The 26,354-nt window shown below is 53.7% G+C and overlaps 7 protein-coding genes across 7 annotated transcripts; 4 read left to right on the forward strand and 3 right to left on the reverse strand.

Moving 5' to 3' along the window:
• The first annotated feature begins 110 nt into the window (after nucleotides 1–110).
• On the forward strand, nucleotides 111–3,347 carry QC761_208810 (uncharacterized protein). The gene is made up of 3 exons (XM_062876619.1): nucleotides 111–828; nucleotides 895–2,256; nucleotides 2,311–3,347. Exons 1-3 carry the CDS (start codon nucleotides 702–704, stop codon nucleotides 2,739–2,741), a joined length of 1,920 nt encoding a protein of 639 aa, XP_062735237.1. The 5' UTR covers nucleotides 111–701; the 3' UTR covers nucleotides 2,742–3,347.
• An 84-nt stretch (nucleotides 3,348–3,431) lies between these two features.
• QC761_208800 (uncharacterized protein) lies at nucleotides 3,432–4,126 on the forward strand (the record flags this gene model as incomplete). The annotated part of the gene is made up of 2 exons (XM_062876618.1): nucleotides 3,432–3,737; nucleotides 3,799–4,126. Exons 1-2 carry the CDS (start codon nucleotides 3,709–3,711, stop codon nucleotides 4,124–4,126), a joined length of 357 nt encoding a protein of 118 aa, XP_062735238.1. The 5' UTR covers nucleotides 3,432–3,708.
• A 500-nt stretch (nucleotides 4,127–4,626) lies between these two features.
• Nucleotides 4,627–6,707, forward strand: QC761_208790 (uncharacterized protein; the record flags this gene model as incomplete). Its single annotated transcript, XM_062876617.1, has 2 exons — nucleotides 4,627–5,262; nucleotides 5,371–6,707. The coding sequence occupies 2 exons, from the start codon at nucleotides 4,627–4,629 to the stop codon at nucleotides 5,581–5,583; spliced, it is 849 nt and encodes a 282-aa protein (XP_062735239.1). The 3' UTR covers nucleotides 5,584–6,707.
• On the reverse strand, nucleotides 5,687–7,754 carry QC761_209000 (uncharacterized protein; the record flags this gene model as incomplete). Its single annotated transcript, XM_062876637.1, has 4 exons — nucleotides 5,687–5,929; nucleotides 6,095–6,707; nucleotides 6,768–7,541; nucleotides 7,591–7,754. 4 exons carry the CDS (start codon nucleotides 7,752–7,754, stop codon nucleotides 5,864–5,866), a joined length of 1,617 nt encoding a protein of 538 aa, XP_062735240.1. The 3' UTR covers nucleotides 5,687–5,863.
• A 469-nt stretch (nucleotides 7,755–8,223) lies between these two features.
• Nucleotides 8,224–10,635, reverse strand: QC761_208780 (uncharacterized protein; the record flags this gene model as incomplete). The annotated part of the gene is made up of 3 exons (XM_062876616.1): nucleotides 9,599–10,635; nucleotides 9,372–9,536; nucleotides 8,224–9,316 (listed from the first exon to the last, which is right to left on the reverse strand). The coding sequence occupies exons 1-3, from the start codon at nucleotides 9,856–9,858 to the stop codon at nucleotides 8,224–8,226; spliced, it is 1,518 nt and encodes a 505-aa protein (XP_062735241.1). The 5' UTR covers nucleotides 9,859–10,635.
• Nucleotides 10,636–19,359: 8,724 nt separating this feature from the next.
• QC761_0041030 (uncharacterized protein) lies at nucleotides 19,360–19,972 on the reverse strand (the record flags this gene model as incomplete). The annotated part of the gene is made up of 3 exons (XM_062872357.1): nucleotides 19,360–19,539; nucleotides 19,612–19,814; nucleotides 19,873–19,972. 3 exons carry the CDS (start codon nucleotides 19,970–19,972, stop codon nucleotides 19,360–19,362), a joined length of 483 nt encoding a protein of 160 aa, XP_062735242.1.
• Nucleotides 19,973–23,886: 3,914 nt separating this feature from the next.
• On the forward strand, nucleotides 23,887–25,726 carry QC761_0041040 (uncharacterized protein; the record flags this gene model as incomplete). Its single annotated transcript, XM_062872358.1, has 2 exons — nucleotides 23,887–24,548; nucleotides 24,598–25,726. 2 exons carry the CDS (start codon nucleotides 23,887–23,889, stop codon nucleotides 25,724–25,726), a joined length of 1,791 nt encoding a protein of 596 aa, XP_062735243.1.
• Between the last annotated feature and the right edge of the window lie 628 nt (nucleotides 25,727–26,354).

Here is a 26,354-nt window from a genome sequence, read left to right on the forward strand (position 1 = left end):
ACAGTACTTTGTCAATAGTGACAATGGGAAGGTGAATTCGCTCAAAGTCAAGTGATCATGGCGTAGAGAGATATATATTCAGTGACAGGCTTCAACTTCAACCTCCAACTCTCGCCTCCACAGTCTGCTGCTTTCCCAGTCACCCAAGTACCCCAGACCAAGATACCAGCCACACTACCCGCTCCCGCACACTCAAGTCCAGCCACAGCCCAAGCCACTCTAGAGGTAGGGGTAGTACACACTTACTTTACGCTAATTTGACGCGTTACCAACACGCTCTCTTGATTAAGGACGCGCGACCGGAACGCGTTTCTGCCCAGGCTAAACCAGGGCCTTCAAGCAATTTGCCAATCATTGGCCCGCAAGTGCTTGCTCAGTTCAACCTCTCAACAACCACATCTCCACCTCCCGATTTGTATCTGAACTTGCAACTCGCGGTCGGGCTTCTAGAGAAATCATTTTCGACATCTTTTCTCCCACTGATCAGTTCAATATCGAGCGTATACCCGGCATTCTTCACCGCTGGCCATGATTTGAACCTTGCACTTTTCACCCCTCTTTCTTTCTTCTTACCTGTTCGACTACCTACCATTCTGCTGTAATTAGCATCTTGAACCGACCGGGCGATCCCGAACCGCCTACTGATCGAGAGAGAGAGAGAAAGCCATTCGAAGGCATTGGACTCCAGCATTACCGATAAAATGAAGTCCACCCCCCAGGACCCGAGCAAGGATCCCAAGCCGACCGCGTCTGCGAACAAGAAGAGGACTCTGAAGGACTTTTTGGAGTCGGAGGGACCCAAGCCAAAGCCTTGCACCGGAAGTGACAGTACGTGTTGGCCTGATATAGCAGCAACATATCGATGCTGGGTGTTGACGAATGACCTTTCAACAGAGGAGAACGATAACGACAGCCCCGCGAAGAAGAAGATCAAATCACCCAAGACCACCAATGATGATTCGGTGGCCAACGATGACGATCTCGACTCTCCTCTGAGCTCGCCCCCGCTCATACCTCCCGGCTTGACAGCATCTGGGAGCAGCCGGCCCGACCGGGAGACAACAGCTCCTGATACGCCCTCCCGCCCCCCACCAGTCATCCTGACCAAGGCACCAGCCGATGGGCCGTCCACTGCTAGCACCGATCCCACGCAGAAAACCGGCGAAAAGAGGAAGCGTACCGTTCTGAGTGCTGAAGAGAAGGCGGCCAAGAGGGCGGAGGAGGAGGCCAAGAAGGCGGAGAGGGAAGCTGCCAAGCAGAAGAAGGCTGAGGAAGCTGCCAAGGCCGAGGAACTGAAGCGCCAAAAGCAGGCGGAAAAGGAGGCAAAGAAGCGGGAGAAGGAAGATGAGCTAGCCAAGAAGAAGCAGGAGAAGGAGGAGAAGGAGAGGAAGAAGCGGGAGAAGGAGGAGGAGGCGGCCAAGAAGGCTCGCAGCCAAGCGACTCTTACCAGCATGTTCGGCTTGAAGTCCAGCACATCCAAGAAGGACCAGCCAGCCGTCAAATCTCAGAGCGGTGATGCGACGACCTCGACAAAGACACCCACCAAGACTCAGGCCAGCGGACAGTCTGCTTATCAACGAATGTTCAAGGACTTCTATCTCAAGGAGCATGTCAAGCTGGCGCCAGCGCCAGTTCAGATGGATGAGGAGACTCGGGAGGTGCAGACAAAGATTCTTGACGAGTACATCAACGGCACTCGGACGCACACCCCTTCCTCTCGCTTCAATGCCATGGAGGTTCTTGAGCTTCCGTTCAAGGTTAAACGTGGCCGCACTTTCCCAAGCGTCAAGAAGATCATGGCTGAAGTCTCATCATCTGAGTCTCGGACTTCTCAGCAAGCTAACCACCTGCAGGAGCTCCTGAATCAGGTTCCAGTCATCTCCATCAAGTTCTCCGAGGATGTGCGGCCGCCCTATATTGGGACCATCAGCGACTACCCCAATGGTCTTGGTGCTCTCAAGAAGCTCGCCAGGCGCCCAATCCGTACAGACATCCTCCCTCTGGCCTATGACTACGATTCTGAGGCTGAGTGGCAGGAAGAGGATGGCGAAGACATTGAGTCCCTGGATGATGAAGATGATGAAGACGAGGATGAGGACATGGCGGATTTCCTCGACGATGAGAATGACGTGGGGCCCTCACGGATGGTGTTTTCTGGGGGGATGGAGCCTGAGAGCAGCGGACTGTGCTGGGAAAACCGCAAGCGTGGCACATCTGAGCCGAAGATGTACAAGTTGAGGATGGAGTTTATTCTTGGTAAGCAACCACACATTCCCCCGGTCACGCCGAGCCTTGCTAACCAGCTGTTAGACAAACTTGAACATCACCACAGCGTCGATCCCTTCTCCGCCGCCTACTGGGAGACCTCCAAGCCGGCCAAATCTGAGACAGGCAACCAGAAGTCGAGCGCAGCTGCGAAGGCGACAAAATCGTCATCCGGTTCGGATTCGAGTCCAAAGACCAAAAAGCAGTCTGCTACACAGGCCTCTTGTACCACGCCCACAGATGCGTTCCAGGCTCTTAATGCTGGAACGCGCAAGAAGAAATCTGACCAGCCACTGCCCCCCGATCTGCAGGAGAAGCTCAAGGCTCTGGTCAGAGAGAGGCCCACGCTGAGCAAGGTGGGAGTGATTGAGCTCTTTATGGACAACAATGCCAATTGCAGTAAGAAACAGATCCAGAACGCCTATTCTGAGTTGATTGTCAGGGTTGGCAGGGAGCACAAGGTGAAGGGGGAGTAGTAGACTTTGCTCTCAAGCATCTTTTCCATCTCGGCGGTACATGCATCAGACGTACATGGAGTTTAGGTTGGGTCAGGTCGATATCGCATAACAGGGGGGGAGGGGTGTGTTTTTGGCGTTTTTGGGGAGGATATTCTGCATTCTTCATAGTCACTTGGGGCGTGGTATTCTGGAGGGACTATCATCACGGTCACAGGGCGAAAAGATCCACAGTTTGACCTTGACAATTAGGTCAAAATCAGGTTTGCATCTGCATTCATTTTTCAATGGAAGATTAACGGGGACGAGGGGTTGTCTAGTCTGATCTGTCGGTTCCTTCATTCTTGTTACCGCGACATAACAGGGAGTTGGCCCTTTTTGACAGATTGAAGATGACTGGACAAGATGAAAGGAGGGATGGGGATTTAAGAAGCTTGAGGATGGGGTGAAATTTCTTCTCTTGTTGTTGTTGTCTGAGAGGTTCAAGATCTGGGGGCTCTCATAGCTACTGTATTATGTTCAATAAAGGCGGCGCATAGGGAAGGGGGAGGGGGACAAAATTGGGGTTGGGGGTTAATGGTTTGGCGTTTAATATGCCCTCTTTTCTTCTGTTTTTCACAGCGAAACTAGGTATTATGGGTGGGGGTTGGGGTAGATAGCGAGGGTATCGGCGGTTTTTTCTTTGATTTCTTGAGGTGAGGGCTGGTAGCCTGAGGTATTAGTTTAGGTTGATACCAGAAATGAGTGTTTTTGATATAGCTGTGTGAGGTCATTGAAGAGGGTGGTGAGAGAATGTGAACAATGATGTATGATGAATGGCGGGCATGTAATGACGTTGGTGTCTTGGTTTAGTGTAGTGAGGTGATGTGATGGCTTGATAGAGGGAGTGTGGGGACCTCGCCTCAACTTGCTATCTACTCATATTGCAATCCATAACACAGCTCAAATCCACATCCGCACCTCCAAGTTCACGATATCTACAGTCAAAATGGTCAAAGACACTTCCACCGTCATCCAGTATGCACCATCACCACCCTTGTTACCTATGCCAACATGCATTAACGACAGATGTGAACAGAGAATTCAACGAACTAGTCAACATGACAGCCCCGGAACTGGAAGACTGGCTGACAACCTCTGCCTCCACGTCCTCCGGCTGGGCAAAAGATGATGGGTCGGGGGAGAGCATAGGACACGAAAGCGGGAGACATATTGTTGAGATGTTGAGCAAAAACCCGGAGAGGGATCCGCAGGGGTATGAGGAGGGGGATATACCCCATATGAGAAAAGTGGTGGCTTATTGCAAACGGCATTTGGCGCAGGAGGGGGAGGCGAAGAAGGATGCAGAGGGGAGGAGTTATAAGAGTTTGAAGAATTGGGGGCATGATGCTTTGAAGAAGGAGTGAGCTTTCTATATTCTACAGTACCTGGAGGATTTTATGTGGTAGAAAATTGAAGAATGGTGAAGATTGAGGAAAGAGTGGTGCCCCACAAAGATCAAGGGTCCCGGCAGTTTTCCATCAACCCCAGGGCTTAGCGCATCTCGCCTCTTACTAAAAATAACGATTGGAGGGGTGGCCCCACTCAGCACTGACCAAGCCGCCGCCTGGAATTCCCAGGGCCAATAGCCAACCAGAAGCTCGGGATCAGACGCCAGATCAGACGGGCGAACGCGCAAGCAGGGCAGGGCGCAGCAGCATTTGGTGTCAAGAGGGAAACTTGAAACACCAGATTCTCAACTCTATTTTCTTGTTGTTGTTCTCTTTTTCTTCATTTCTGTTTTTTTTTTTTTCCCCCTCCCGTCCCGACGACGCTATCTCGGCGACGACATTCGTTTTTCGCGACTGTTTACTTACCCCCGCCATCTACAACACCGGTATCTAATTAGAAGTAAAACACCACCACGATGGCTCCCAGAAGCCCACCACCACCAACCTGGGCAACCCTCGGCCGCGCAACCGCCCTCACCCTCACACCCCACCTCCTCTCCCGAGACCACTCGGTCATCTCCAAACGCGCCCTCGCCGTAAGCGACGCCCAAAAAGTCACCCTCGGCGTCATCGCCGCCTACGTAGTCGGCATCGCCATCCTCTGGAACGTGCCCTACATCCGGTGGATCCTCTGGCCCTTCAAGATGCTCGTCATCGCCTTTCACGAGTTCGGGCACGCAATCACTTGTGTGCTCACCGGCGGGAAGGTCAAGTCCATATCCCTTGACCCCAGAGAGGGGGGGGTGACGCACATGCAGGGTGGGAGGTCAGGATTAACTCTACCGGCCGGGTACCTCGGGAGTTCGCTCATCGGGGCGTTGCTCACGTTTGCGGGGTTTAACATCAATGCGAGCAAGGTTGCGAGCATTGTTATCGGGGTGGCGTTTTTGTTGACGGTTTGGTGGGGGAGGAGGGACTGGCTCACGATCGGGACGGTGGCGGCGGCGGTTGGGTTGCTGGTGGGGTGTTGGTTTATTAGGGGGGCGGAGGCGTTGAGGTTTGTGGTGTTGTTTATTGGGGTTATGAGCAGTTTGTATAGTGTTTGGGATATTGTAAGTCTGACACCAACCACACACACGCACACACACACACACACACACACACACACATACATACAAGCTGGGTTTGGGATGGGGGGTGTTGCTGACAAAGGATAATAGTGCGATGATTTGATCCTGAGAAAGGTTAATAGTTCGGACGCGAGTGTGTTTGCAAAGAGGTATGGGGGGTCGAGTCAGTGTTGGGGGGTTATCTGGTCGGTGATTTCGCTGTGTTTTATGGCGGCGGGCATTGTGGCGGGCATTGCGGCTTTTCCGCAGAGTGCGGAGCAGCAGAGGGAGGATGCGCAGAAGTTTATTCCGACGAGGTTTTGAAGGGGTGGGAGTTCTTGATTTGGGGGTGAGGAAGCTGGGACAACAGAACAGGGTAATGGCAGAGTTGGGGGTGTACGATGATTACTTGGTCGATCAGGTGGATAGGGATATGTATGAGCTAATGATACCCACGGTTTTCTTTCCTTAAACAGCTCAACTGGCTATGTTGTGGGAACTGAGCTGGTGACATCTTGGTTTGATGGGTGTGAAAACAACAGCTGGAGATCGGCAGAACAACAATCTGGATCAAGGGTTGCATCCACATCCGATCGACAAGCCATCAACCCCTGAGAGCGACCAGAACAAGACTCGTTGCCAACGCCGGCAGTCCCTCGTCAACCACCAACTTATCCCCTTCCACCTTCCACCCCTTCACCTCCCCCCACAAAACCTCCTCCACCGTCGTCACATTCGTCCCCCCCAAATCCACCTCCACCCTCCCTTCCAAATTTGCATACCCCCCATTCACCACCCCAACCAACCCCTTCTTCTTGTCTCCATCAACCCACACCGCCGCGTCGACGACCTCAACCCTCTCATTCCCCCTCACCCTCGCTCCCACCCCCCTCGGCCCCTCGACTTGATCACCCCCCACAACAAACCCCCTCACCATCCCCCCCGTCACAACCTTGGCCAACTGCCCATGCGCCTCCGCAAGGACAGTGCTCGTCGGCCACAGCCAGCTTATGATCCCCTTGGCACCATGGTTAAAAGCCAAAACATTCATCGCGTGCTCCTCCCCCACGGTGGGGTCCCTCAGCCAGTAATCCTGCCCGTGGAAACTTTGGGGGTTGTGGAATTTTGTCTTGGGCCAGAGGCCGAGCCAGCGTTCGTGCTGGCCCAAAGTGTCGAGGCGGGAGGGGACGTCCTGGACGATGCCGAGGCAGTTGTCGCAGCCGCAGTCGCCGTGGGTGAGGTTGCAGGCGGTGTTCCATTTGGAGAAGGTGGCGTTTATGCCGATGGGGTAGACGTCTGACATGAGGATGTCGGCGCCGGAGCTGTACTGGGCGAAGTGGTAGTTTTGGCAGTTTAGGGTGATGACGCTGGGGTGGTACGGGTCCAGCTCCCGGATCCTGGATCGGGCGGCGACGGGGAGGTGGAAGGGGTCTTGCCAGCCGTCCGGTCTTCGTGCTGTAAGCATAGAAACGATGGGGGGTTTTCAGAAGAGGGGGTTAGGTGCATACTCATCCGCGGTCCAGTAGGCAAAAAGCCCCTCCTTGTCCCTCGCCCAGAGAACGTTCTCCTCGACATAGCTCAGGTTCTTGTACCCATAGCGGAGGTTGTACATGTATTTCAGATCAATTCCATCCATGTGACTCAACACCTCCGGAATCTCGGCCCAACTGGCCAGGGGCACCATCCCCGTCAGCCCCAAGTCTCGGTACGCATCGATCAGCTTGGTGTCGTTTTCTCGCAGGAAGTTGTCGTGCGAAGCGTAGAACCCGTACGGTAGGTACGGCTCAAAGGTGTTGTTCGAAGCGGCGTTCTTCACCCAAAGCCCGCCTTTCCAGCTGTCGATCCGGGTGATGCTCCCGTTTGTTTTATCCGGCAAATACGAGACGTTGGCTGTTGCCGTCCAACTTGGCTGACCTGACTCCGGGGCGCCGTAGAGAACGACCGGGTAGGGCTCAAGTCGGGGGGGGCCGAGATGGGAAAGGTTGAACGAGAAGCGGTTGCCTGTTGTGTTGACCGGAACAGTTGCTTGAACCAAAGGGGCGTCGGTCTCGGCTGAGTTGATGGAGAAGACGAGCCTGCCGGCCCACCGGGTCGTGGAGTTGGTAGGCGGCCAGATGGTGCCGTGGTACGGGGAGAAGGCAGCGTTGACGACGAATTCACCGGTTGTTTCGGTGGAAACGTAGAGGCTGTATCGGGGCTGGAACTGGACGTGGAGGAGAGGGCAGCCGCAGGGATGGGGAGGGGGTTCGACTGTCTGTCCGCCTGGGTCGAAGTTGGGATACCTGTTAGTGTTAACAATTATCCCTGATAAGATGTGAGGAGAGAAATTACCCAGCTTCATACACCTTCCCGCACCATCTCGGCCAATCTGGGTTATTTCCCGTCTGTTGAGAATTCACCGGTGATACCAGCAGCACGCACGTCACCACGGTTGTCCATAGCTGTGACCACACCATCCTGCTTCCACCTTTCCAATGAGATAACGTTGGTGTCATTGAAGAAGAGGTAAAGAGCGGGGAAGGCCCGTCTTATGAGATATGCTGTGTGATATTGCCCACATGCAGCCCACACTTTATCCGCGGGCAGGGTTCGAGAGACGATCGCGGGCTGGCGCATCCCGGGTAACACCCGCAAATGAGGAGCTCTTGTCCGCCGGGAGTTGCGACTGTGTGGGTGTAACCTTGCATATCGATCAAAGGGAAAGGTCCCGTTCCGACCTAAAGTCTCTGTTACCATCCATCGTTCGCTTCTAGGAGTCGGTTGCCATGAGCCGGAAATGCAAATCCATGTCCACTCCCTGTTTGATCTTGTAAATGTTTGGTTGAAGCGATCTAATTCTCAAATATGGGTATCGTTGAAGACATTATCCCCCTTTCTCCTCATGTTCTCGTATCCATTTGTTCTTTTCCCCCTTTCCCCCTTTCCCCCTTCCCCCATCCATCATCCCATCATCCCATCATCCCATCACCTCCCCAATTGCCTCCTCTCCACCCACCTCAAAGGCACATACAACAACCCCGACACAACAAAAGCCAACTCAAACCCAATATCCCCCGTCGTCCTCGCAATCGGCCCCGTCCACCACACCTGCGCCATACTCGGCACCACAACCGCAAAGCTCAACGCCACACTCCCCAGCGCCGCCACCCCCCAAGGTAGCAAACCCGCATCGTTCCACGCCTCAGGATCATACCTTCCACAATCCCCCTTCCTATACACAAAATGCTCCACCAGCACCACCCCCAAAAACGCCGAACTCCAGTACCCAATCAAGGCAAGAAAATTCTCCATGTTCAGAAAGAAATCGTCCGCCGCCGCGATGCTAACAGGTATCATGATCGCCACGAGCACAATACTAAACATATACCTCGGCACCTTGAACAACACCGGCACCAACATCTGGAAGTTGAGCGTGATGCTGTACGACGTCGCCGCCAGGTTCCCAAGCAGGGTAAAAGCAAGGACAACAACGAGGAACTTCCCGAACCCGCCCGCCGGAGCGAGCATAGCGTCCAGGATGCCGCCGACAAGCGTCTCGTTGTACTTGTCCTGCCAGGTGGGGTTGTTCGGGATCGCACCACCGACAGCCGCGCCCAACGTCATTAGCACAATCGTTGGGGTCGCCAGGCCAAAGTAAGAGTAGCAAAAGATCTTGACAGAAGACGTGTCGGGCTTGAGGTAAGTGGTGAAATCGGATGCGAGGCACGCCCAGGGGACCATGTACGAAGCCATGATCATGCCATAAGACAGAACAGCGGAGGCTTTGGCCGGTTCGGCAGGGACCTGGTTGGCGAGGTCCCTTCCTCCGCAGCCGGCGGCGACGATGATGGCGATAAAGGCCGGGATCCAGGCGTAGCGCTCGTAGATGTGGAGCCACTTGTAGCCGCAGAAGGAGATGACGAGGGTGACGAGGGAGATGATGACTATGCCGACTGTGACGGAGAGGTTGCCGTCGGCTACGGCGGAGAGGCATTGGCCACCGATGACGGCGATGATGATGCAGAAGCCGGTCATGGTGGCCAGGTTGAGGAAGACGGGGATGGAGACGATGTAGCGGCTGGGGTAGGGGTGTAAGTATTTTGTTATTGCGGGGGGACAGGCGGGTAGCTCACCCGAAGCTGAATCTGGCTTGGATCATTTGTCTCATGCCGGTTTTTGGTCCCAAGGTTGCGAGGTAGGCCGGCAGGAGGGTGGTCAACAGGACGAAGAACAAGATGACAAGGGAGCTGTCTCTGAGACTGAGCCCAGAGGCAGGTCCGATCATGCCAAAGGCGATACTGTTTGTTCGTTCTCTTGTCAGTTTTTCTTGTTATTATGTCAAATGGCAAAAGGTACTCACGGCAAGATATTAGCATTCATAGACCACCACAACGTGAAAATATTGATCGTCCTATCCACCGTCCTCTCCTTGACAGGAATCGGCGCCACACCTCTCAACTCAACTCGCCCAAAGACAATGGCCTTGTGAGCAAGATCACGGATCCGAGTCCAAGCAGCAACAGGGCCATCGTTGGTGGTGACTGCTGTCGTGTTCTTCTCGGTATCAACATCAACACCGTATGGTGGTTTTTCCTCCAGCCTGTCGTCCGTGGTGGCCATCTCGACTGCTCGTTGATAAGACGGAAATCTTGGATGAACCTTTCAAACTTGGGATGAAACAACAAAAAAACGACAATATAAAACCAAGATATAAAGTCAACCCGAAAAATGAGTCAACCCTACACTGTACAGATAGGTATCAAGCTGAAAAAAAAAAACCTCTCTTCTTCTGCCGAGCCCAGATCTGCTTAGCTTAGAGCTTCGTCTCTTTGAGGGACAGGACTGAAGGTCCAAGACCCCACCCCCACTTTGATAGCTTGGCCCGGGGTGTTTTGAGACTGAGTCACCGTAATCGGGGAGAATGGAGAATGAGACATGGGCTTTTCTGCTGTGGGACTGGTTTGACGATCGAATTGAAGGACTCGGCTTGTAGAATATTTTGGCGTGGTGATGAAAGTGCCCAAGGGTAGCATCGGTATCTGTCGGGAAGTGGCGACAAAAAGACGGCTCCGATGCGACCTCGAGATCTGGACGGCTCCCGCCATTTTTGATGATATCAGATGAACTCTTGTTGCTTGCCATGGCTTGGCATAAAAGCTCAGGTTTCCAACAAAAAGCCCAATGTAATGGTACTTCTTTTGTTGCTTGTATGGTTGGTCACTTTGACCTGATGTTGAAGTGACGGGGTGTGTGCGTGTGTGTACCAGGGTTGGGATTTAGAGTGCGTATATTGCCAAGATCTGGTGATGGAGTCAAGTGGGACTTGAAAAAGGAAAAAAAAACATACAACACCAGGGATTCCCCAGTGGTCACCCACCTGAGTACTGATCTGGCGGTCATGTAGGATAACTGCGAGGATGGGAAGCTCCAAAAAGAGTATATTGTTTACTTCAAGATATGGAAAACACCATGCCGGCAAACGGTCAGGGAACGGCATAGCTTGACCCGTTTCCACCGTTAGTCGGCGGATAATGCGGACACACCTATGCCGAAAGACAAGACCCCAGGGCTGTTACACCCTATTCCCCCTCCGGAACGGGCATGGCAGCATTTAGTTGTCGACTTTAAAAGCATGCCGAAGGACAAGAAGGGCTACGACAACGTCCTGGTGATCATCGACCGCTTGAGCAAGGCTGTGTGGACAGTTCCTTGCACCACGAGTGCTACGGCGAAAGATGCCGCCATATACTATTACGAAGGACCGTTCCGTGTGTTCGGCATGCCGTTACAGATCACGAGTGATCGAGGCCCTCAGTTCGTCGCCGACTTCATGGACGAACTTTCCAAGATCTGCGGTGTGAAGTGGAAGTTGTCCAGCGCCGGGCATTCCCAGACGGCCGGGCAGGCCGAGATCATGAACCAGTACCTCGACCAGCGCTTAAGACCATTCATCAACCACAATCAGGACAACTGGTCGGTTGCTCTGCCCGCCATGGATATGGTTCAAAACTCGATACCAAGCGACAGCACTGGTTTGGAGCCGCATGAAGTCACCATGGGGTTCCCCGATGCCGGTGCACTGGGACTGGACCCGAAGAACCGACTTGACCAAGGAGATGACTGCCCGCGAACGGTTGAACCGAGAAGACGCTCAGCAGCATTTCCTGCGTCTGAAGGAGTATGCTGACTCGGCAGGAGAGTGTATCGCCAAAACCCAACGGAAGCAGGCTGATCAGGCGAACAAGCACCGTCGCGAGCCTGATTTCAAGCCCAAGGACCGCGTGTTCATCATCAAGAAAGCGCGGTCCACGGACAGGCCCAGCGATAAGTTGGATTACCCGATGACGAGACAGCATTACGAGATTGAGAAGATGGTTGGGCACTCATACCAGCTGAAGCTGCCTGATGGCTGGCGAGGCTCACGGGTGTTTCACGCAGATCGCCTACGCAAGTATCCCAACAACCCGTTGCCGGGTCAGGAGAACGAGAACCCCGCCGGTGAGGAAGTCGGCGGTGAGGAAGAATGGGAGGTGGATAAGGTGTTGACGTCGAGGGAATACCACGGCAAGTTGCAATACCAGGTCCAGTGGCGAGGATGGGACCCCGATCCCACGTGGTACGACGCTGGTGGGTTCAAGAACGCCACGGCAAAGTTGAGGCAGTATCACGACCAGTACCCAGAGAAGGCCGGGCCGCCATTGAGGTTGGATGTGTGGGAGAGGGCAGCGTTTGAAGAGAGGTTTGAGGAAGACCACGAGTTGGACAATGTGCCGGCAGAAAGGAAGCCGAGTGTTTGGAGGAGCTTCAGGGACGAAGCTCGCTCGTTGGGGTGATGTCACGGCGCCGGTGACTATGCTGGTTTACTCAGGTACGTACTAGCCTAGCTCCACCTTCCGGACCTGGCAAGTGGAGCTACTCCGTGGTGGTGGTTATTTCTGGGCTGCAGGACAATTACTCTTCCTTTTTACTTCTTTAGATCAAAATCCTATGAATCAGCTGTTATTTGCTTGAGCCCTGCCTTGCGTAACTCGCTGCCCTCACAACGGCCCCCTCGAACCCGTGTATATCCGCCATCGCTCTTTACTTCGTACCGCCCACATATGGCCTGCGGTATTCCACATCAAAACAACACGAAAACTTCTCCCACCGCATCGTCTCCTGCCATCGCTTTACCACCTTTCTTACTTCTTCTGAATCCTCCTCCTCGCACTGCTCCAACTCGTGCCGCTTGCAAACCTTCTCATCTTCCCCGGTGGCCCTGCCCACCTACACCCTGTTGCCCACTGCTCTAACATGGCCCGGAACTGCTCCACCTCCAATGCCTCTTCCGCCTGCCGTATCCTTTCGTCCTGCCCGTGTTTCCACCGCTGTGTTCTTGCTTGGTATATTTCTAATTCGATATCTCCCACCCGAACCTCTGCTGCTTTCCGAATTACCCTCTCCTGTTCGGCCTGCTCTTGCTCGCCCAAAATCTCCATTAACCGCTCCTCCCGTTGCCGCTCTTCCGCCACCGCTATGCACCGGTAACATGCCTCCTCCCCGTCTTCGCAACCCTGCCTGTCTACTCTGCCGTCCATCTCCCGGTCCATCACCGCCCGCACGCACCCCGACGTCTCGGTAAACTCCCACATTTCCCTCTCCATTCCCCGCCCTTCTGCCTGCTCGACCGTTTCCTTAACCTCCCGGCCCCAACCCCGACCTCGACCTTGGTACCGGACCGGCTTCAATATGATCGCCTCGCTCTTCCCGCCGTCGCGCCCTGCCCGTCCGCTCTCCTGTGCATAATCCCGCAACCGTCGGACTATACCTACGTGAATTACTACCCGGATCGTCCGTGCGTCGACTCCCAATCCTAATGCATTGGTGGCTGTGAAAACCTGTTGCCGTCCTTCCGTTAACTGCCGGACAATTGCCTTCTTCTCCTCCTGGCTGCCCACTGCGCGATGGTAATACAACGCCTCCAACCTCTCGCCGTACTGGACTGCCTTCTTGACCGTGTCGCAATATACCATGATCTGCCCCTGTCTTCCGTATTGCTGCTTCTTCTCTTCTACCAATGCCGCCAACACATCCTCCTCGGTCTCGTCGGGCGTCTTGTACCGCCGGACCTGATACTGCACGTTCCGCCGCGTTGTTGCGCCCCGGAACCACCGCACACCTTCTGCCGGCAACCCGACCAACCGCCGCCCGCCCCGGAATCCAACACTACGTGGCACTCGTCCACCACCATCCGGTCTAACCGGCCCATCGCCCGTTGCCGGTTGATGAAATGCCTAAAACTCTCGCCCACCGCCGATTCCGGCGTCACTAACACCACCGATGCCCACTCGTGCGGCCGCCGACTGTTCCACTCGACGCACTCGATGCCCAACTGATCGCAACGGTCCTTGATGTCGCTCCGCAACGACACCAACGGCACCACCACCACCGTCAACCCGCTTGAATACCGCGCCGGCAACATGAATAACATGCTCTTGCCGCCGCCCGTCCCCATCACTACTACCACCGGGCTTTCCTGCTTCATGATTGCTTGCAACGCCGGCTCCTGCACGCCCCGGAATGCCGCTTCTTGCCCCAATATCTGCTGCAACTGATCCCGGATGTCGATTTGCCGCATCAACTTCCACCTTCTGTTCTCTTCTATCGTCGCCTGGCTCTTTACATCTTGTAACCGCAACGTCTTCTTCCTGCCGACCTCCTGTAACACCGAATCGAACATCAAAAATGCGTGCCATTCCCGACTGACCCGCCGAAACCCCAACCGTCTGGCCTCGGTACTGTACAACGATTCACCCACCGACCGTCCGTATATCCCTTCTCCTACCCCCGCCCCGTGCCCGCTCTGGCCGTGGAACGGATCTCCCGCTCCGCTGTTATGGTCACCGGGCGCGCCTCCGCCATCGGTCGTATCTGCATTGTCGATGATATCGATGATTGACTTGTCTTTGATGTACCGCCGGTATATCGCCTTTACTGCGTGCCTCCACACCATGATGCCCAACTTCTCTCCCATGTGCTTTAACGACACATCGGCGATGGCTCGCCCAACTCGTCCTGTATTCCACATCTCGGGTTCCCACGTCTCGGGCTCGCATATCTCTGCCGGCCGGTCTTCCACGGTGCTTTGGGTGCCTCTGTACCCGTCGCGGATCGCTCTCTATTCCTTTTGCTTCGTCCACTTCGTCTATAACCATACCTGTTGCTACCGTGGCTGGCCCTCGAACCCGCCTTCTCTTCTCTCCCCTCCTGGACGACGGTAAATCACGCCCTGTCCGCTTCCGCTTTGGGACCCTCTTATACTCGTGGTCCTGTCCTTGCCCTTCGTCCTCTTCGCCCGGAAACACCTACGCCGTCTCTTTCCGCGGCTCCTATATGTACGGACTACTCCAATCCGCCTTGCCGTGGCTGGCGCCCGTAACTACCATCCGCCAAAACGGAACCGCTAACTATACGTAATATACGGCCAACTCGCCCACCTCTCGCGGTAAATACCGGTGAATTACCTTGGCCTTCGCGCTTATCCCCATGGTCTTGGTATATATGGTGATAAACACGACCGATCCGTCGTCGATAAACAACCCCCGGATGTCTCCGTCCACGCCGTTCTTGTACTGGACCGTAACCAACTCGGTCCCTCTTGCCGGCTGGCCCCCGCTCATGTGCATCAACACCAACAACTTGGACCGGAACGATTTCATGGCCTCTGCGTACTGGCGGATCCGGTCCATTTTCCACCGGAACCCTGTTCCTCCGCCCGTCTCGCTGCCCGTCTCTATGAACTGCCTCCGCAACCGCTCCTCGGCTGCCACGCGGCCGGCCAACCACAACTTCCCGTCCACACCGTTCCATGCGTCGTGGTTCCGCCGGTCGTCTACAAAACTCCACCCTGCCCGGGTCTCGGCCGCATTATCGACCAATCGATCCCACTGGATCTGCGGCATGTCCTCGCCGGCCTCTCCCTCGCCGTCGGTCTCTACCAACAACACCTCCTGCCGCAACTGCGCCCGTGCCGAATGCAATAATCCGTGTACCATCATCCGCAACGACGCTATGCTGAACTGCACGTGCCCGTACAACAACTCGTCGCCGTGCCAATCGACCACGCCGTCGGCGTTGGTGCTGGCCCGGATCGCCTTGCCGTACGCTCGTAACCGCAATATCGAATCTATCGGCGACGGCTGTCTATCGAACGCTACGATGGTCATGAACCGCTGGACCATTTCTCGAACCCGGTCAAAATGGCTCCTCGCGTTCTGCTGCGCTTCCTGCTGCGTTTCACCCTCGGCTCGGCGCTGCTCGATCTCATCGTCCCGCTCCTGTTTGGCCCTGTACAACACCAACATCCGGGCCACCGTCACAATGGCGGACAACCGGGGCGTATAAACCAACGCGCTCCTCCACCCGTGCGCAACGTCGATCCCTAACACGGCCAAACCGCTATATAACGCGTTTTGAAACTCGTTGCCGCCAATGGTATGGTCCAATAACGTGATGAAAAATTCTAACACGCATCGTTCTAACCCTCGCATACCTTGGCCATATGCCGGGGCTCCGTCTGGGTTTCCGTCCGGGTTTCTATCTGGGTTTCTGTCTGGGTTTCCATCCGGATTTCCATCCGGGCTTCCCTCCGGGTTTCTGTCCGGGTTTCCGTCCGGGTTTCCATCCGGGTTTCCATCCGGGTTTCTGTCCGGGCTTCCGTCCGGGTTTCTGTCCGGGTTTCTGTCCGGGTCTAACCTATCCTCCCCTTCCTCGGCTGTTTCCTCGGCCCCCTCATCATCCCTGATCCCCGAATGTGGCCCCGGGTTCCCCGTCATCACACATGCGTATGCGGCTTCTTGCAACTGCTTCCACACCTGGGCCTGGTCTGCGGTGAACTGGTATGCCGGCCGTTGGTTCCGGATACTCCCCTCTCCTTGCCCGGCCTTGGGTCTGGGGCCACTCTCCCTCTCGCCGCTTCCTTCATCCTGCTCCGATTCGCCATCTGCTCCTACTGTTACGGCCCCGGCGACCAACTCCCCTGGATAATCCGGATGACTGGCGTGGGCGCACGCTCGCGCCTCGATCTTGGCAACTCCGATCCGGTGCTGGTCCGTGCGTTAACCCCAGCTTTCCCAGTTAACCCTAACTCGGCGTTGCACGGCGAACGCGACGTTGGTGGGTGATACCGACAACGGATTTGGCAACGCAGTAAGCACTTTTGGGGGGGTAGAGATTGAGAATTTCTGTTTTGGATATCGTTTTGAGTCGATGTCATTGGGGTTGACATTCCTCAATGACATCGACTCGATTGTGGCCCGGGCGTCTTTTTGCCGACCAATCAGCGCTGACCGCCAGTCGATGTCATTGAGGCATAACAGTAAGGGATGTGTTTATTAGATTAAAAACCAATGCCCTCCGGGGCTCACTGGTGATTCATAATAACCTCTCGAATCGCACGGCCTTGCGCCGGCGATGGTTCATTCAAATTTCTGCCCTATCAACTTTCGACGGCTGGGTCTTGGCCAGCCATGGTGACAACGGGTAACGGGGAGTTAGGGCTCGACTCCGGAGAAGGAGCCTGAGAAACGGCTACTACATCCAAGGAAGGCAGCAGGCGCGCAAATTACCCAATCCCGACACGGGGAGGGAGTGACAATAAATACTGATACAGGGCTCTTTTGGGTCTTGTAATTGGAATGAGTACAATTTAAATCCCTTAACGAGGAACAATTGGAGGGCAAGTCTGGTGCCAGCAGCCGCGGTAATTCCAGCTCCAATAGCGTACTCCAGATTCATCCCAATATTAGTTCCATCCACGTCCCCGGGCCATCGATAACGCCGGGGCGAACCCAGTCAATCACGCGAACGCCATTGCTTTCTGCGCGCCCTCCACCATCGTTGCGTCCCCAGCCGCCCTCTGCTCGTGCCCCAGCGCGCTCCAAGTCCACCTCTGAGCAAACATCTTTGCCAACTTCGCCAGTCCAGCCGACCCCTGGCAAGCCCCCTGCTCTGCCAAAGTTGGGCTACTTTCCCTCTCCACGCAGCACCCTACCTGCCTTTCAACCAAACACAACCCAGAAGCAACAGCAGCAACAACATCACCCGGCCCCCGAACCCGAGGAACCTCTCATTGCACCCCCATTCCCCTGCCTACCCGGCACCTTGGCCCCACCCTCCGTAATCACCATCTTCAACAACACCCCCTCCGGACCCTCCCTCACAAACCCCATCTCCCCCATCCCCCCTTCCTCCCTCACACCAGCAGTCTTCACCTCATCCCTCAGCCCCTCCCAAAGCCTCCTCTTCACCAACCCCGACGGCCCCCCCGGCCCCCCCCGTTTTCTCCCACCAGACAGCCTCACCCCGGAAACCGACCCGAGCACCTTCCGTGCCTGTGACTGCGTCCTCACCCTACTATGGTTATACAGCCCCCAACTAGCACTCGACTTTTTCGGCCCCGACAGCCCCAAACACGACGCCAATTTAGAGGTATTCGACGGCCGGGTGCAAGAGCACTGGGTGAAAAAGAAGACACCGGGAGGGGGGTTGCGCCAGGTGCCGCAGTTCGGTAGTCCCTACTCGTGGTTCCGGGAGACAGGTGCTATCGGGGGAGATGTCGGTATCGTTGATGTTCAGTGGATAGCTCGTGTCAAATGTTTGGTCAACGACAGTCAAATCGGTTCCTTGATCTTCGGCCGATCTGAGATCCAGAACACACAAAGCCCAGAAAAGCCGTCTCCGCATCTCAATCTCAAAAGGCGTAATGTTATCGAAGTGGGTCCCGTCTCGGTGAAGCCCCAAGGCTTGACTGATCCTGATCAAGAGGCCTGTCAGAGTCCATGCAAACCTCGTGTCATCATAACGACGGACCAGCACCAAAAACAACAGGAACGCCTGCGCAACCACAAGATCCGGAGTCGTGAGGAGATTGGCTTTGCCGAGGGCCTGTTCCAAAGCGAAGCGATATTTCTGAAGCAGTACATCTTTCTCGGCATCAAAGTTACGTCGCACCTAGAAGTGGTGTCAGTGGCATACTAGGAACTGGGGCTTGTGACCGCAAACGTACCTCATCCCCGTCCAACGATGTTATTAATGCATAATAAATAGAGAACATCAGCGCCTCAGTGGATGGCGTCAGAGTATCCAGGTTGCGGCGGAGATCTCGAATGAGCTGGCTCATGCTGGGAACATAAAGAATCTTCAGGATGGGATCAACATTCTCCTGAAAGACCTGCCAAATAAAAGGGATCTGTGATGGCAGTGGGTGAAGTGGCCTGAGATCGACATCGGCCGAGCTATAGCCCATGATCCAAGACTGGTGAGAAAGAACTGACGGCTTGACATGTTCGGAGGATTCAGGGGTAGCTTCGTCGTCGGAATCCTCTGACTCATCGTGGAAGCGTTCGGGTTCTCTCCTAATCTCGTTTAACTGCGACAGTGTTAGCCCACAACTCGCATCTTATACGGATAGTCAAGTGAAATACCTCGTCCGTGATACTGGACCAAAGCCCGCTGGAAAGTAGCGTGTACCATTTCCATGGCCCGTGCTCCCCTTTCCCACTGTTCGAGGCAACGCTCAGGTGTTTCATCAACGAGCCATCATCTGATGAGCCGGCTCCGAACCGCGCAACAACTCTCTTCCCTTAAAGACAACTTCATCTCAGTGTCAATGCTTACAGTCTCTCCGAATCATCCCCGGGTCCAGCAAGGTCAAAATGGCCGTTATCCGCGACAGCACCCTATCGAGATATGCATCTGCCATGCCCTAGCATAGGGTCTCTAGGACAACAACACACTTTCGTCCAAGTTTTGCAGATTTGTTCATGAGCGGCTATCCAACCTCTCGGTCTTCGGCCCGTGGCTTATAGACTCAACATCACTCGGCATTCGGCGACCATTCGGGCTCCTGGGCCATGCGATAGACTCTCCGCGAAAAGTGAAATGTGTATCGGCTCCCGCTTGGGAGGTCTGGGTCTCCCCTTCAACTGCTTCCACCGGATAAGCTTCAGGTTCGAAACACAATCAACTGCTTGTTTGCGGCCTATTCATCGTCAACCATCACGCCATCCAAACCTCCCTCCTGTCCTCGATAGAACTTTCCGTCAATTCCACGTGTGCCCCTTGCTCCTTCAATGGCCTCCGCTACATCAGGCTCTCGATATCGGGATGATCCCTGAGCAGGTTCATTATCGGCAGAAAAAACTTTTGTCCCCTTTGCTGACCGCTCCCGCTCCCATTGCCGCCGCTACCCCCACTCATCAGGTCCCTGACGTCAGACCAGCTCTTCCAAAACCACCCTTCGCATTTCTCGGGCTCCAAGACCTGCATAGAGTGTGAATATTTAGCTTCAGGTTCCGTTAGAAGACCGGTATGAAAGAGACAGGGGAAGCTCACGAGTGGCTCTTGATCATCAACTCTCTCACAGAGTATGAACAAGGTAATATAGTGCTTGTTCTCCTGCTCGAACACATCATTGGTCGCGGCCAGCAGCTTCTTTGCCTTGACCACCAAACCCGTCTCTTCGAATGTTTCTCGTTCAGCGCAGGCGAACCAAGTCTCGCCCATATCAAGATGTCCACCAGGGAATTGGATGGTGCCTCGATATTTCGTGTCAGTCTACTGTTTTGGGAGATGAAAAGACATGTTAAACCATACCACTGCCGTGAGAGCCTCTTCTCGTTCCAAAGATCATTTTGTTGGTGCTGGGGTCATGAATCACGGCCGCAATGCCCACGCGGACCACTGGAGGCGCCATCTTTGCGATGGTCAAACTTTTGAGCCGCCAAGTCAACGCATGCGGATGGGAGCTGACCGACGTCGAATATAGGAACAATCGAACTCAGCCTCTTTTCCCCTCTGATAGGCTCACTCATAACCCTGATTCACCGAAATTCTAGAGACAGCTGCCAGGCAATTGTCGATCGCTGAACTGGACCCGGATAGTTTCGCCTTCACGTCCTAGGGATGCGGGTTTTTTTCTTTCGAAAAGTTCCAGAAGGAAATTTCCGGAAAGATTTCTGAAAGAATAAGGTTTTTTTTCGGGATTTTTTCAGAGGGTATGGTTAGATTTAGGGTTATATACATATATAGATATGCTAACTCTAAGGCCTTAGAAGCATAGGCTGTAGTTAACCCTGGAAAGCCTTTTCTGGGTCGTGCACAAACCACCATCAGAAATTTTCACGAAAGTTTCCGAAAAATGAAAAAATGCGACAAAATCCTATTTTTTCGGAAATATTGCATCCCTATCACGTCCAGGTATGAGCCTGTAGTAAGTACACTGCGAGATCGCAGGGTTTCCCAGCTTATCTTATATCAATGCACTAGTCTCGATACGGAGTAGCGGGAATTGGCCCAAAGACGTCATCGCGATTCTTCGACATGTCCATACCAGAGTGTCGTGGACCAAAGTGTAAAAGGCGACAATGGGTGCAAGGGTTGTGATCGGTCATTGAGCTGTCCAGCCATGCCTCCTATGCTGTGTCCTATCTAGACTCCTCCGATTGCTCGCAAGGCGCCTCTGAGAGAAACCTTACCCAGCTCTGTCACCATACCGTTGGAGTTGAGTGTGATGGAGGCTCATGCAAAAGGTAAGTCTTCAAGATGTATATGAATAATCGAAATCGCCCAAGGAATTCCAAGAGGTCTCATCGCCATATCAGTCGTCGGCGGCATTTTCTTACCAGCCGATCCTACCCCGGCCAGGATTACGGTGCAATTGGGCTGTCGAGTATCTGGACGTCTAGACCGTGTTAAGTCCGAGAATTCCACGGACGAAAAGCGGACCAACGGTGGCGATTATGAAAAGACGGTGATTGTAAGAATTGAATTCTTCGAAGTTTCCGAGATCTTGAAGTGATTGGGTTTCACGTGCTTGAAATGTTTTCGGCGACATAGCTGGATTAGGAAGTTGGTAGTATCTGATCCTTGGCCCATTTACATGGAAACGCTGACAAAACTCCTGACAAAGAACCGAAGGTAAGTCCTGCTCTACTTTTATCTTGTACCCCAGGCTTCATCAGAGAATATTGATGTTGGTCCTGAGACAAGTACCTTACATGGAGATGCCGAAACCTTGCATCACAGACTGCGGTCAACCTCAGGCTAGGTTGTCACTTCATTGTATTACAAGGGGGTCCACGAGACTAGGTATGTGCTTCCTGCGTCAGCATCTGAGTACCGTGTAGCTGCAAGTAATATCTCCGCTCCCCGTGTTCCCCGAGCGATCTAACTTCTCTTGGCTTGCAGATCAAAACAGGCCTAAGGGCATAGACCCTATCCGACCCGTGCCGTACATGCACATGGCCTGGGCCTCCATCGGATACCCCTACCCTTTGTGGTGCTGACAGCAATGTATTTTCCACTCACTGATGTAGCTCTAACATCAATATAGCGGAGTACAATAATCTCACTTATTTCTCCACCCTTATCGAGAGCTGTCGAGGTTTAGTTTTTGAGGTAGATATGCTATAATCAGGTCTGAATATTGTGGGGACAATGATCACATGTCTGTATTGTCTGTCGTATTCTGCTCTCCGTACTAAATCTTAGGCCCGGAGATTACATGGATTGGGCAGACCGGTAGATTCATTGAGGACTTTGACATGTCTACCACAATAATCCCCCCGTACCCAAAGCCTCTGCCAGAATACTTTGCGTACACTACCTCCTTCTCCTAGATATCTCAGAGAGGGAGGCGCTTAATGAGAGAGGTGATCACACTGTCCAGCTCAGGCTCATTCTTGGCAGATATGTAGCCATGTCTGAAGAGAAAGTCGATCAAAGTGGCCGCGGCGTTGGACTTGAACTTGCCCTGTTTGAGACCGTCCACTGTCTGGTCGATTGTCCAAAGAAAGAACTCCTCAACTTCGCCGTCCAATGGCTTCGGCACAATGTGAGAAGGAAGCTCCACATCATATATGAACTGCAAAGACCGATCGACGAAGCCCAGTCCGTCTTCTGCTTTCGCGTCGCGGACATGGAAATAGGAAATCTTTCCCACCGCCTTGGCATTTTCTCTCATGAATTCCCTTGGCAGTGATGCTTCTTCTTCCGCTTCTCGCACCATACAGTCGAAGTGTTCCTCATCAAAATTAGCGCCACCGCCAACAGTATTGTCCATCATGCCGGGCCATTGCATTCTTGTGGCCGAACGCTTGGGAACCCAGATCTTCATCTCCCCTGTTTTGTCGTCATAGACATAGCCCGTCATCTGAATTCCGAAGGTTTGGATCCCAAACAAGGCACTGCCCCCCCGAGGAATTCGAACGGTGCGGTTGATGCCGAGCACGCGATACAGCTCCTCTTCCAACTTCTTGGACATGTGCAAGGAACCTTGCGAACGAGCCGCAATCAGCTGTTCGAGAATTGCTCGGCTCTCATAGTCTTTGCCCTCACCATACGGGATCTCAATGGTTCTGGACTGGTGATCGACTTTGAACTTGCTGGTCCAAGGCATGTTTATGGCTGTACACGGCAGGATCCAGCCCACTGTCACATAGTTACCCGAGTGATCTTCATTCCAGACTTCTTTCAGCCGAAATCGATAGAACTGGGATGTGATCTGAGCGTACTGTTGCTCATCGGGATATGGAAGTCTAGATAAAAGTCAGTTAGGAGTCAACAGAGGCCCAAACAGAGGCTGACATACCCGTGGCACCTCCCAATCACCTCGGTGTAGGTTAAAGTCTGTATTGCCATGGTGATACTTGTCCCGCTTGTTGTCTCGACGTTCTCAGAGTGAGATGGAGATGGAATTCGAAAGCGAGGTAGACTGCAGTCAAAGCCCAAGAGCAAAAGATGTCTTGATGTTACCTAGGTACCTACGTGGTAGACTACCTCCATAACGGACTATATACTGGCGTACAGACTGGGGCAGTGTTTATGTGATATCTGATAAGTGCATTGCATTATGCATGTCTTGTTTTGACTTGATTACCTTGCCTTCAACTTCATGTTGCAGGCATAGACATTTGTGTCACTGGTTGGTCGCCCCCACGCTCCGCATCCCTTGGGATGCACTGTAGATACCTAAGCAGACATGCCATCTGGCGGTGTTGGAATATCTGCGAAGTTAATTCCGCTAAGCTGCAAGTCGCGGAAGACAGGGTCGAAATGTTCCCGCAGCAAGTACCACACGACGTCGATACGAGGCGGCTGCATCTAGTGGTGCAGACACACCGCGCCGGAGGGACCTGCCTAGTGCGGAAGGCAGGCAGGTGAACGGATTGCCCAGCACACACTTAAAGAGGCTGCATCTGGTGGCGCGCAACCCGGCAAAAATATCAACACTAAGCAATTGGCAGTAAAGATCGTCTCCTTAGCTGCCCAGTACACAGTGCACTCTTATCCATTGGTCAAAACCCGGAATCAGGGTATCTACGGGCTTAACGCGGGATTACATACCTACAGCGAGATCTTGTTCGATGCCAGGGTCTTGGCCGAGGCTCTCGCCCTTCCGCCTCTCTGTGGAAGATGTATCTCAAATTTTGTGGTCGCGTGCTCTCACATTGCGAAAGAGATTCTGACCTGAACTCAGCATCTCTACCGGATCCTCTCGGTTTCTTCTTTGCTTTGCCTTTCGGGCTTGCTTTTTCACCAACATTGCCCTTGGGCGCCTAGACAGCACCTCTCTTCCATCTTTCCTTCTCCGGATGTTAAGTTTTCGCCATGTCAACACCTGCCCAGCAGCCTGTTGCGGACAATCCTGCTGAGACGAAGCAACAAACCCTCTCAGATGGCGAGATCGGCCCCCTCAACACCTCCTCACCAGAGGACTCGGAGAAAGAGCAGCAGCAGCAAGTCGCAGAGGTTGGCGAACCTACCAATCCCAATCTGATCAATGGTCGCTCCAAGGGGAAAATCGCCTTGATAATGCTGGCCTTGTGCCTGGCCGTGTTTCTCGGCGCTTTAGATGTCACCATCGTGACAACGGCTCTCCCGACTATCAGCGACCACTTCCAGTCCAGTGCTGGCTTTACATGGATAGGTTCAGCTTTCTTGCTCGCCAACGCCGCATCAATCCCGTCATGGGGGAAAATCTCGGACATCTTTGGCCGCAAGCCAATGCTCCTGCTCGCCAATGCCATCTTCATGCTTGGCTCCCTAATCTGTGCTGTCTCCAACAATATTGGCATGTTGATTGCCGGACGCGCTGTGCAAGGTCTCGGCGGCGGTGGCCTGACGATTCTCGTGAAGATTGTCATTGGCGACATTTTTCCTCTCAACATCCGAAGCGTATTCTACGGTGTGATTGGAGGTGTATGGGCTGTAGCTGCGGCTACTGGCCCTGCCATTGGTGGTGCATTCACCGAAAAGGTGTCATGGCGATGGTAGGGCACGGTCAAACAGCATGAACAAACCAAAGGCTAACACTCCAAGGTGCTTCTACATCAACCTCCCCCTCGACGGACTTGCCTTCCTTATCATTCTCGTTTTCCTCGACCTCCATACCCCGCGTACGCCGCTTGTCGAAGGGCTCAAAGCCATTGACTGGGTGGGCTCGTTTTTAGTGGTGGCCGGCACGCTCATGTTCCTGTTCGGCCTAGAGTATGGAGGTGTCTCGGCCCCATGGAACTCGGTCGAAGTTATCTGTCTACTCGTCTTCGGCCTGTTGACCTGGGGGCTCTTCATCTTCTGGGAGGCACGCTACGCCAAGTTTCCAGTGATGCCCATGAACTTGTTCAGAAAGATCAGCAATGCCGCCACCCTCTTCTGCGTCTTCATTCAAGGTGTTGTCTTCATCTCCGCCTCTTTCTTCCTCCCGCTCTATTTCCAGGCCGTACGTGGAAACACCCCAATTGAATCAGGTCTTTACGTTCTTCCCACAGCCCTCTCACTTTCTGTTGGCAGTCTTTCTACCGGATGGCTGGTCGCAAAGACCGGCTGGTACAGAGAGCCCATAACGTTTGGCCTCTTCATGATGACTCTTGGCTTTGGCCTGTTTATCGACTTGGACGCCTACAGCGGGTGGGCAAAACTAGTCCTCTACCAGGTTGTCGCCGGTGTTGGAGTCGGACCCCTTTTCCAGGCGCCCATTATCGCCCTTCACGCGCACACAGAGCCCCGTGACGTGGCCACCGCCACTTCAACCCTTGGATTTATCCGCCAGATCGCCCAAGCTATCTCGGTTGTTATAGGCCAAGTCGTTTACCAAAACGAGAAGCTCAAGCAATACCCAGTTCTCGTCGCCGCCGGCATATCTCCCGAGCTGTCAAAGGTTCTGTCTTCTGGCGAGGCTGGTGGTGCGGATATTGACATCATTGCCAACCTTCCACCTGATCAACGCGCGGCCGTCCGGATTGCTCTTGCAGACTCACTCGAGCCAATGTGGATCATGTACACGTGTATCACTGCTGCCGGTCTACTTGCCTCTTTTCTCGTTCGCAAGAAGGTCCTAACCGACGTGCATGTAGAGACCAAGACAGGTTTAGAGGCTGAACGTGAGAATGCTGAAGCTCGCCGCCGAGAGCGAGAGATGAGGAAGAAGAAAGAAGCTTCGGCAGTGTGAACTTCCAGTCCGTAGGATAAGTTAGAGATAGACTAGGACGAGGTCATGATCGCTGACAGAGCGATAAGGTTATGAAATCAAACTCCCGGGCTGAAAAAAATTGAGGGTTTTATCCTGTAGATGAAACCTAGTCTTAATCTAGGTAGATTTTGCTAATACAAAATTATGCTACATGGCTACCATTCACTTTGACTTCTGAAATCTCTTCGAGCGAGAAAAGCTCACATTGGCCGATATTATGAACACAAAACTGCCCAATTTCCAAGCGGAATCTGAAGTGCTTAACTTTTCATCACCAATATCAATCATGAGCTCTCAAGAATCTTACAACAATGATTCGCCAGAAATAATTCCGAAGCGGTGCTCGCTCATTGGAGGGACGGTATGTCTCAATTTGGGTTCCCCGAGGGGCTCAGCTCAGCGGTAAGGGAGATGATTACTCACGAGTACCTGCCATACCGGCATCCTTGCAAATCCCGCCATTCCCCAGACAACACCTTGCTTTCTACCTAGGTAACCTCGGACTCTGACTGCATATGCATGGCGCCATCGAAGGAAAAGAACAGAGCCGTTCATCTGGATGATCCAATTCTCAGTGTTTCGGCCCGCTCCCGATCCTTCCGAGCTG

This window comes from Podospora bellae-mahoneyi, chromosome 2 (assembly GCF_035222275.1).
Source record: "Podospora bellae-mahoneyi strain CBS 112042 chromosome 2, whole genome shotgun sequence".
Taxonomy (NCBI): Eukaryota; Fungi; Ascomycota; class Sordariomycetes; order Sordariales; family Podosporaceae; genus Podospora; species Podospora bellae-mahoneyi.

Coding starts and splice junctions, on each gene's coding strand:
- QC761_208810 (XM_062876619.1), top strand. CDS start 702: ATGAAGTCCACCCCCCAGGACCCGAGCAAGGATCCCAAGCCGACCGCG. Junction 829..894: donor GCCTTGCACCGGAAGTGACA/GTACGTGTTGGC, acceptor ACCTTTCAACAG/AGGAGAACGATAACGACAGC. Junction 2,257..2,310: donor GAGGATGGAGTTTATTCTTG/GTAAGCAACCAC, acceptor ACCAGCTGTTAG/ACAAACTTGAACATCACCAC.